At 31.5% G+C, this 11511-nt stretch overlaps 1 protein-coding gene across 2 annotated transcripts in view; it reads left to right on the forward strand.

Annotated features, from left to right (window-relative positions):
- LOC129802483 (uncharacterized) overlaps positions 1–11511 on the forward strand; it is a 34385-nt gene that overhangs the window by 14719 nt on the left and 8155 nt on the right. Inside the window, exons 2-3 of one of the 2 annotated variants that reach the window (XM_055848356.1) lie at positions 4649–5079; positions 10822–11156. In XM_055848356.1, coding sequence (XP_055704331.1) covers positions 4897–5079; positions 10822–11156 — 518 coding nt within the window. In that variant the 5' untranslated portion in view covers positions 4649–4896. Of the gene's footprint in view, positions 1–4648; positions 5080–10821; positions 11157–11511 lie in introns of those variants that run through there. The other variant, XM_055848357.1, reaches the window with a different exon arrangement.

Raw genomic sequence — 11511 nt, forward strand, 5'->3', positions numbered from 1 at the left:
GCCTAGGATAGGGGAAATTTTCTTTAAATAGGCATTTTTTAAAGAGATTTCTACTAGTGTGTAGAGGTCATAATAGAGAACATGTTGCAAAAGATAATTATAGTTAAAAAACGACAAGTAATTTTAGAAAAACCATTTAATTTTGTAGTGATGATCCAACCTCCATAATCGATAAGTGGTTTATTTAGCTTAATTAAATTAGCTTAATGAAATTAGTTTTCAGACGGTTTCAAAGTAATGACTCATAAATTTTACAATTCTAAATGTTCTAAATTCTCAATAGTCATGGACTATTACGAAACTTAATTCGAAAAACTAAAAAGATATGAATTTACAAAGACAAAGTTTTAGAGAAGGTGCTTCTAGATATTTTGAAGGTCTAAAAGATCACTCCAGTTTTCAAGTCAGGAGACAGTAAGGACCTAACTAATTACAGGCCATTTAATGTCCTGCCAACGCTGACTAAAATGTTTGAAGCTGCAGCTACTGCAATTAAAACACTTACTCCCTTGCTGCTAATATTTCGATTTTGTTCCTCAAGTAGGAATTCCTCTTATTATTTCTTCTTCATTTACACAAAATCTTTATTGTTGGAAATTAGTAAGAGAGCAACAACATTGGAAGCAATTTTCGTCAAAAATTGTATTTTTGTCAGACTTTTGACGTTTCCACTACAAAAAGCAAATTTGGACGAAAACTTTTTCCGATGTGTAGCGGTCATAAAGTTAAAAAAAATATTTTAATTTATATTTTCTGAATAAGAAATATTTGTGTTGTGTTAACATAAAAATTATTCTCTGCTATCATATAAAAGGCCTATGACAATCTGTTTCCGTACAGTTCGCTAACTAAAGATCTCAACATTAAAATAAATTAAATATTTCAGTGAAAGTTTCATCTCTTATAATAAAATGTTAATAAACTCAACCTTTAAAATATTTCTGGTTTTACATTTAAAATCATTTAATAAATATTCATCATCTTCAATTTATCTATGTAAAATTCTGTGAGAAGCTCCATCCATCTCTGATCGTCGTTATGGTTGAGTTAAGAAAAAAAACATATTGAAACGATCATATTTTCGTATATCTAATGTATTTAGGAGTAAATGAACGAGAAAAATAATTTTTTTTGTGTAATAATATTGCAACAATTACAAATAATTGTTGCGATTAGAGTTTAAAGGTAATTGAACTCTACAAAATTACGTGCTAAAATGGTAAGATGTAAAAAAAAACCTTTGGGCGTGAATATCCCAATAATTTGTATAATTTGTACAAAACATTTTATAAAAAAAAGTCAATGGGTTAATAGATTTCCATCCAGAAATAAATGGCAAAATTCATTGCATCTCTAGGCAATATTTATCATTATTTATTAATTTTCTGCTTTTTACACTCGTAAAAACAATTGAGTTGACGTCGAAGAATAACGCGTGCAGAAAATATCGAGTTTTAAGACAGACGTCTCATGCAATTAAAATTTTTTTTCTGTCTGCCACTGATGGAAAAAAACACTAAGACGGATAAATTAGATATATGGAATATGAGAAACAATGGATTAGGTAAATTGCAGGAAGTTACACTAATAAACACACGGCAAAAATACAATAATTCATTTTTTTTAGCATTCAATGCTCGTGAAATAAAAAAAGATAAAATTAATTGTGATCTATCAACATTGAGGCCCTCGTTTGTGCTTAATTTTTAAACACACTTTGTAATATTTTTTTTGCACTTGACAGGCATTTTTTCACACGCGTGTCTAATGCTGAAATTATTACGAATTTTATACAATCTCAGCACTTTGATGGATTTCAAAGGCTTCAATAGCGCAAGTTATAAGACATTCTTCTACAAAAATTCATGACTATTCTTTGTTCTAATTTAGATGAACACCCCAAGCACAAATTGTCCAACAGTGAGGCCAACACGAAAAGAGGAGAATTTCAGGTGAAAAAGACAAAAAAAAATAAACATTGTGGAAAATAATTTGAAAATAAAACCAAAATACCTTCGCGAAGAACGAGTTTTGCACCAGAGAACTCGCGCGCGGCGGTCAAGGTGAATTTTATTAAAAAAAGGGAAGAAGAGAGAAAATAGCATGTAGAGCTTTTTTATAGACTTTTTCTCTCTTTTTTCTCACCTCAATTATCGTTTTATGATTCTTCCATTTCTTATTAAATTCCTTCATATTACTCTCCTTCGCGCCCTCACAAGAACATCACGTCGAACGATCGCACAGAAGGTATTCTGTGGAACTAGAGCTGCATTTTGCATCTCCAAAACAACAAATATAAGACACAATGAGAATTTTAATTCTATATAGTGCAATATCATTTCTTTTTCTCTTATTTTTAAATTATACGCTTTATGAAGGGGTATGTCATTGTGTGAAACTTTGCACAACTGCGTAAAAATCAGATATTTAGATTGTAACATTTTGAAAATTATAAATTCAAATTAAAGTGTAAACACATTTGCACTAACGTTCGAGTTGCTAATGAATTTAGGAGTTTACGTGTTTATGAGAAAATATCAGCATGATTTTAATAAAAATTTATTAAAATGTTGTCACAACATTAACATAGAATTTTTTTCTCACCAAAACAAATTTCATTTATTTTTTTTTCTGGCTAAAATTAAACATTACTACCACTGGGATTCTTTAATTATAGTACCATTTATACCACAATTATTGTGGGAGGTTTGGGACACTTTTTCGTGTTTTGCCTTTGAAACAGTATTTCAAACAGCCAGGAAACTGATTTAGAATTTTATATGACTAATAGTATACTCACACAGGTATTGATTATAATAAAAGGATGCTATTGATCCCAGAAAAAAAGGGGAAGGAAAAATATTTAATCTGTCGTTCTGTCACTAACATACGCGATCCGGGGCACTATAGGACAAGAACGGGGATGCTGTGGACGCGGTATTTTCTGGCATAATTCAGTAAATATTTTTGGTGATAAGGAGCTTCAGCTCTGGGACAAGTAGTTCCTTGGGAACAATATTATCTATAGTTGACACTCTAAATCCCCCTAGCCTTGTTCCCAGAAACGTTTTTTTAATACCAAGCACTATTCGAAAAACTTTGTGGACTTACTTATGTTTTTCTGTCTTCATACCAATTTCTTGCAAGTTGGGTTTCACAGACGTCTCTGATAAAACACTTTTCACATTTTTTTCAAATTTTCCGCATAATGAGACACCAGAAAATCACATTAAATTACTATTTTTGCTTAAATGACTGATAGACGGACAGACGGACAAACAGCGTGACGACATTTCTCAGAAATCGTCTGAAACGTGAAGATTTGTTGATAAAAGAGGTCTCCGGGAGGTGAAAGGTGTAAATTTTCGGGCGTGAAAAATAGGAGGTTTATATTTATATACTGCTCTTTCCGTGGCAAAATTTATGAAAATATCAAATATTTACTCAAAATACCCTGCAAACTGCAGATAAAGCAAAATCTTGATAGTTACTGAATCGAAGATAAAAAAGCCCAGATAAGCTTATGGTAGCTGAGATTCTTTACAGGTGACCTCGAAATGCGTGCAACTCGAAATGCGTGAAAATTCGATTGTGAGTTGAATTTTGGGGGTAAAGAATCGCGTCGAACCAATTTCATCCATTTCGACTGCCGAGAACAGTTTACATAATATTGAGAAAACATAATATTGTTTTTTTCTTTTTGATCCACGTATATCCTAAACATGCCAATATACCTCTATACACAAAAATTACAGATTTACGTAAATTTACAAAAAAAAAATATTCAATCAACTGTCGAAAATGCTACTCATTTCTAAGAAACTACTCTCCGTAAATTATTAATTTCCTTCATATTCTGATAAAAATAAAAGGATCTTACGGCATTTTTTGAAAAGTGTAGATTTTTCGACGTTTATTCTACTAGAATAAACGAATAAAAGCAATGAAAAAGTACTTTTTGCTAATTTTTTAGTATAGGGGAAAGTGGCCTGCCTTTGAATGCGGCAATTGAATACCTCATTTTTTCTTATTTTCTAAAGCTAAAATTCAAATTTGTTAATCGAAGTTAATACAAAATAGTTAATAGTATTAACTATAGTTCACAAAATAGAATTTTTGCTTTAAGAAATAAAAGAAAAATTGAAAATTGAATGCAACGAACAATATGTTAAACATAATCAACTTATTGTGTAAATTTAAAAGCATCATGAAAATACAATTCATACTGTGATAATAAAGGTTTGCTTTATGAGCTTCCATCTTTCAATGGTCTAAATTTCTATTGGTAAATCACAAACGAATAATAAAATAATACGCATTTTTCTGAAATGATTACCCCTTTTTATTGCACTGTAAATTTTAATTCATTTCAGTAATATAAGAGTGTGAATGCATTTTTTTTTGGCGGGTGACGGCAACGAAATTATAATGAAAGTGTATAATGGGAAAATTTATTTGCCTTTCTCTTCGACTTCTTTTAATATCAGCGGTAAACAATTCATAAAAAACAAAACCTTGACGAAGTGTTTACAATTTTCTTTTTTTTATATCACTTAACAATTCCCATTTCTTTTGGATGTGATCATAATATTAAATAATTTTACACATTTTTCTAATGTAATCTTTTTTTGTGCTTATTTCTCATCAGATTTTTCATTGGATCGGACTGAGAGATCTCACGGAGTGGTAACAAATTTCCTCAATTAGTAATATTGATGGGAGCTGGGAAGAAGAATATAAAATTCCGGGTTTAATGAAACATCAAAGTGCATCGATAGAAGAGGTTTAATTAAAAAACGCCCATCTTCCTTCATCGTCAAGTGATTAGAGAGACTGCGTGAGGAGGGGAATATTTTCCAACAAATGGCCTAAGATTGTGCTGTGGAACAATGTGAAATGGAATCTGGCAGTGTCTTGAGTGAACCCTCATCTACGGCCTTTGGCACAAATCGCGGTATTTATGGTGCTCCAGAGAGAACAACATCAATGACAATCCTATCGACTGGAGGAGCACCCGTATCAGCCACAACACCACAGGGGAAACCAAGAATGGCTCATCTGGAGACACTAGAAGCAAAGGTATCACCTCTCACCAGATAGATTATTCATTATATATGAAATTTATAATTATATTTAAATTCCTAACTGTGATTGGAAAATATCGTCTTCCTTTCAATACCACAAACTTGTATTTTCTCATATGTGGGTTCTTTTTTTTCGATCACCTCCAGCTCTTTTCTTAATAACATGTGCGAGAGAGCCATATAGAAGATGCTCTTCTGTAGCCATGAGGACAAATCACATGTCGAGTCCTATTTTATGCATAAATGCAACTTTAGAGAAATTCTTCATGTCGCTTTGAGTGATTCAATGAAGTGTTCTTAGGAGGTTTCTTCCACGTAACGCTCCTCTCGTGATAAAGTGAAATAAGTTTACGATGATATTCTACACTACACATATCAATTAATTTTATTTCCTGAAACTAGATCGTATGCATATCCAGTTTTTGAACTTAATTCATAAGTTTAAGACACTTTTATGATCATCCGATGATCACCCAACTTGGCGTAGAAATTCAGTTTACAAAGTCTTACGATCGAACTCCATTAATAGAGATATAAAATCTATCAATTAGCTGAGATTTTTTACAATTCAGTTTTATATCCAAACATAAATAAATGAAGCTCAGAACAAAAATGGAACATACCGTATGCTTTGAGCCTTATTCTAAGCTTCATATATGCATATATGATATTATGTATCATCAGCCGTTAAGAGATCACATTTTGTGATACATTAAGAAACATTTTTGAAACAAAAAGACAATATATCTTATAATTTATGTTTTAATAGAATGTCAATGAATTTAATTTATGAAACGAGCAATGGCTATAAGCAGGGAATGCAATTTTTAAACTACATTGTCAGACATTTTTGCAATAAGAAGCTTTTTTAATTTATCTTCATGTTTATGAAGGATATTATATTATTCTTACTTTTGGAGTCTGACGGGAAACTTTATGCTCTCAATTCTTTCGGTGTTCGTCAGAAGGATATTCCTCTTTCAAATTAAAAGAATCTGGTTTTTCTCCAAAGCCCTTGGTATGGGTCTTCTTCAATGGGTCAATTTAGAAGCTTTTGAATATTTGTTTTTAAAATATTCAAAAGTTTCTAAATTGACCCACTGAAGAAGACCCATACCAAGGGTTGAAAATTGAAAGCCTTGGAGAATAACCAGATTCTTTTAATTTGAAAGAGGAATATCCTTCTGACGAACACCGAAAGAATTGAGAGCATGATATTATATTTATTAATCTTTAAATAGAAAATTTCCAAAATTCATTATTCTAATCTGCAATTTCCAACAAAGACTTAACAAAAAGATTTGCCTAAATTTTGTGAATGACATTCACCTCAATTTTAAGATGAATAAGGTTTATATCTTTAAATCGGCCTTCAAATGATCATTCGTATTCTTTGGTAAAGATCATTTTAAAGGAGTTTGTTTTCTTTCGAAAACTAATGTAACCCATTAAATTATTAGATTTAGAGAGTATAACGTGATTATCTTCAAAATTTATATATTTAAATATTGAAAATTTTAAGAGGAACTTGTAATATTTCTAATACCATTATGTTTTCAATTAGAATCGGAAATCTTTAATGTTGACATTATAAGTTAAATGTTCGAATTTTGAAGTCCAATATTTTCAATATAAATTTTAATTTTAAGTTACTTCCTTTTCAGAAGTGTTGTTTGGAACTTTTACAAGCTGTTTATTGTCTTTCTTTTTCCAAAATTAACTTAATGCACTTAAAAATTAATAAAAACGTGATCATGAATTTGACTGTAATTTTGGACACCTTGCTTGTAATTTTGGACATTTTGCTTAAAATTTTGGACAGTAATCCGCCTCAATAGGATTCCCATTGTCCTCCGTTGCAAGAATCTAAATCTAACTAGCCAAGTCCTCTTCTTGTTTATGAGAAGGAACAGTAACTTCGTCACTCCAAGTACGCGCGGATTCACGCAATCCCTTGTATTTCCGAGACTCCAAAAAGATTTTTGCACTGCATCCCGTCCGTAGAGATAACACTTCTTTATTCACAAAAAATAAAAATTTATAAAATCTCAAGAAAAAACCCCAAATTATCCATTTTTCACATGAAAAACGAAATACACAAGACGAATCTCACTTCAGGTTAAATGAACAGATCACTATTAACGTAAATTAACACAATATTTAATTAATATTTAATAATATCACTTAAAAAAATTGAAATAAATATTATTACTTCATCCCAGCCATCCCCGCTAAATAAAACTTAAGTAAACAAAAAGGTAATGTCATATTCCTCGTAAGCTACTACTACTCACACTGAATTTTCAATAAAGCAATTTTAAATCAAATCATATTTAAAATTCAACAAATTGAGTGATAAAATGATCTAAAAGGAATTAATAATGAAAGAAAAATATTATTCATTAAATATCTGTTGAAATTCAAGTTCTACTGGAGAAGTCCTAATTTAACCTCAAAGTGTCCAAAATTACAAACTGTCTCAAATTATAGGCAGTTTCCCTAGGCCAATTAATTAAAAAAATAAAAATAAATAAGATAGTAGATTCGTTTAAGAGATATTCAGGATATTTCAAATTCTTTGCAAAACGAAAAGCCTTGAAATTCCTTGTAACTTCTATGTATTCACATTTTTTTAATAATATAAGGAAAAATATAAAAATTAAAGAAACAATTTTTTCGAAATTGTTTAAGTTGTTTTTATTCAATCATTATAAATATGGTAATTCATATTGGTATCTTAAACCTGTTTTAGAATGGTTAGAAGGCAATGTTTTAAGTGATTGAAGAATTGGTTGGAAACCGGTAATAAATTGGTTATAAACCAATACGTAATTTTCGTCTGAAAATCAATTCAATAACTCAACGACTCAGAATGAAAGTCGAACAACTCGTAAATTTTTTTTTCAAAAATCGATTTTTCGACTTTTAGATACTTCTTTATATCCTTTACCTTCCGTGTGAATATTATTTGAAATATAATTATTTTCAAAGTTATAGAGATTTTAAATCTCAAAAATGCTATACTCTGCAAGTAAAATCTCAGCTTCAAATCGTTCTCCTGTAAAATTTACCTAATGCTTTACCGTTTCTTATTCTGAGCGATAGAACTATTAATACTATTTTATTGGATGTTTAAAGTAATTTATGAATCGGTTGAGAACCAGTGAAATGTATGTAAATGATGCAAAAATACTTTTGAGGTATAGCATCTGAGTTACGAGTTCCAGAAATTCGCAAAGCATAATTACCTTTCTAGTTGATAACCGATAAAGTTATAAGGGCATTTCCTCGTTCTTAAAATAAATTACCTTTACATCTTCCACATTTTCATTTTAAAGCATTTTCATTCTAAACTGAAAATGCCGAAAACGCTCTTTAGACCTGATGTTACTAAAGTACCCTAATTTCTAAAAAAAACGAAATTTTTGAAAATATTTTGACCTTCGATTTATTTCAAAGTCAAATGATCTAATAAATTTTAAAAAGTCATTGCAATTACTTGTTGTTTAGAAATTGAAAATTCTCAAAATAGGACTAAACATTGAGTCGGAATCCCATACACATATTAAAATAAATATTTTAGTCATTGTCTTATTGCAAGCTAAATGTATTAAAATTTTGCGTAAAAATAATCATTTTTGTCTGTCGGTCCTAAGAAAACACTTAGGGTAAGTGCTCATAATTTTAGACAGTTTCTAAATTTGGACACTTTGAGGGTAAAATTGGACACTAAAAATAAATTGATTAAAATTATGGATTTTTATTCCAATATTTGATGAAAAATGAATTCTATCTAAATATTTGTTCTTTTTGGAAGATTTAGACACTAAATACGTTAAATTTTGAATATGATTTGAGTTGAAATTGCTTTGTTGAAAATTCAGTGTGAGCATTGCTTACGAGAAATATGACAGAACTTCGTGGCTTACTTCAGTCTTATTTAGTTTTGGTGAAGTACTAACAAAGTTTGTTCGCTGTTTTTGAGTGATATTATTGAATATTCATTGAATATTGTGTTGATTCACGTTACTGATGATTTGTACATTTGACCTGAAGTGAGATTTGCCTTGTGAATTATATTTTTCGTGTGAAAAATGGGAAATTTTTTAAGACATTCACCAGTGAGGTGATGATTCTTATTTTGGACAGGTGTTTTTCTCACGAAATTTCGTGAAGTTTTAGCTTTTGTGATGACTAGGTTGGACAAATGCCTGGAGAAACAAAGGAGCATCATCTCTACGAAAGAGATGTAGCGAGAAATGCCTTGAAAGGCTCCCGGAAAGAACAGGGAATGAGAGAATCCGCACGTACTTGGAGTATCGAAGTCAACTCACTTTAATGAATGATATGGAAAGTTTCCGGGCTTCTTGTGACATTCTACGTTTCCCTTACATGAACAGGAAGAGGACTTGGTAAGATTGGTTCATGAAATGAAGAACAATGGGCATCCTGTTGAGGCGGATTAGCTGTCCAAATTTACAGACAAGTTGTAAAAATTAATAACCAAGTTGTCCAAAATAAAAGTCAAATTCACCTCTACATATCAATTCATTTTTAAACGTATTAAAACTAATTTTAATAAAAATAAGACGATAAATAGCTTGCTAAGTTTCTAAAGAACCCTTCTGAAAAGAGGGTAACAAGAAATGTCAATTAGTATAGAAAATATCGCACTTCAAACTTGGAACTTCGATGCTTATAAGCAGACTGTCCAAAATTATAAGCACTTCCCCTACAGTTTCATTTTTTGTTTAAAAAAAAACCCAGTGAAATTTGTCTAAATATCATGTTTTTGGTCATTTTAAATAACCCGTGTTAAAGTTTCACGCAATATCATTTCACACGAGTTATTAATATACAGAAATTTAAAATTTTTCCTATTATGAAATAGTCATTGCGATGTTCAAAATAAATGTTTTGATATAAAGTTACAAGTATGACATTTTATTGCATGAATATATAATTATTTTGATTAACGACTGGTATAATACTTTTTTTTAATCTTTTTTTGGATAACGTCGAAATGGTAGTACATGCGACAATTTCTTATGTTATGTACGATATTTCATCAGTTCTAATGAGAAAACCGCAATGTGAGTTGTCAACGTCTAAGAAGTGTTGAAAAATAGCCATTGAAGTCAAAAAGTTCATGCGTTGTTGGAGAAATATTCACTGATTTGCCATGCAGATTGAGGAACGTTTGTAAGATGACTTCTTTTTTTTTCCTTTCAACCCATGTCCAGACATCGATTACTCTGGTGATACGTCTGAGTAATTGAAAACCCAAGGAGACGAGACTTGTGATTAAAACCTCCACAATTGGTTAAACCAGTTTTTAGCATCTCTTAAATTGCATGTGGTGACTGTTAAATTATTCCAATGGAATGTCTTTCTCTCCAAGAGATTTTCATCAACTTTTCCCCACACACATAGAGTATCTTGTTGTCCATTGATGACCTTAGCTTTGTCTTCCTCCTTAGCTCTGCGTGTTATATTGATGACACTCCCACCAGATTACCATCAAATTTAGAGAATTTCTTTCTTTTCGGCTTTGACACTCTTAAAAGTTGTCTTCTTTTCTTTTTTCATCTTCTCTCTGACGACTTCCATCTCCCTTGGGTTTCATCTTGTCAATTATTCTGGGTAATCAAGAGAAGAGTTAACGGGTCATTGACACAGTCTTGGCCCGAAGAGATCTTCAGAATGATTCCATATTGATCGGAATATTTTTGTGTAGATGGCCAGTATCGAAGTATCACTGAGCGGAAGCACGCCAAGAAGACGCAAAGGAACATCTCTTGGTGGAAGTTCATCCGTTAGATCATCCCCAAGACCAGAATCTGCCCCCGCGAAAGAAGTACGATCAGCCCTGCAGGACAGAGAGGCCATCATCCAGAGTCTGAGGATGCAACTGGGACTGGGAAAGTTACCACGGCCGTGTGGAACACCTCTAGAGGAGAATGAACGTCCAGCTGCTGAGCAGAGACTTCACAGGCTCAAAATTGATGCAGAGAACAAGAAGATCGCCATTAGAAACCTCAAGTCTGCTTTGGATAAACTCGATATCACAGAGTAAGTAAACCACCTTGTCCATCATATGCACAACGGGACATCAATCTTGGCACTTAACTGTTGCTCATTTTCAAATTCCTCCATCCTTTCCCAAGGCAATTAAACAGCCACAACTATAAATTCTCTCACACGGACACTAACCCAATAATGCTCTAAAATTGCTATATGATAAATCTCCCACCGTTTATAGAGGTGTCTTCTTTAATCCCTAATTAACGGTGAAAATTTTTCATCACGAACACCTCCATTTCAGTGAGATTTTGATATGGTAAAAGTATTTTGTAGGAAGCTCAAATGTAGTGAAAACTTGACGGTTAACTGCCATAAATGAGATGATTTTAATAAAATTGCAGTA

Source organism: Phlebotomus papatasi, chromosome 2 (genome assembly GCF_024763615.1).
Source record: "Phlebotomus papatasi isolate M1 chromosome 2, Ppap_2.1, whole genome shotgun sequence".
Classification (NCBI taxonomy): Eukaryota; Metazoa; Arthropoda; class Insecta; order Diptera; family Psychodidae; genus Phlebotomus; species Phlebotomus papatasi.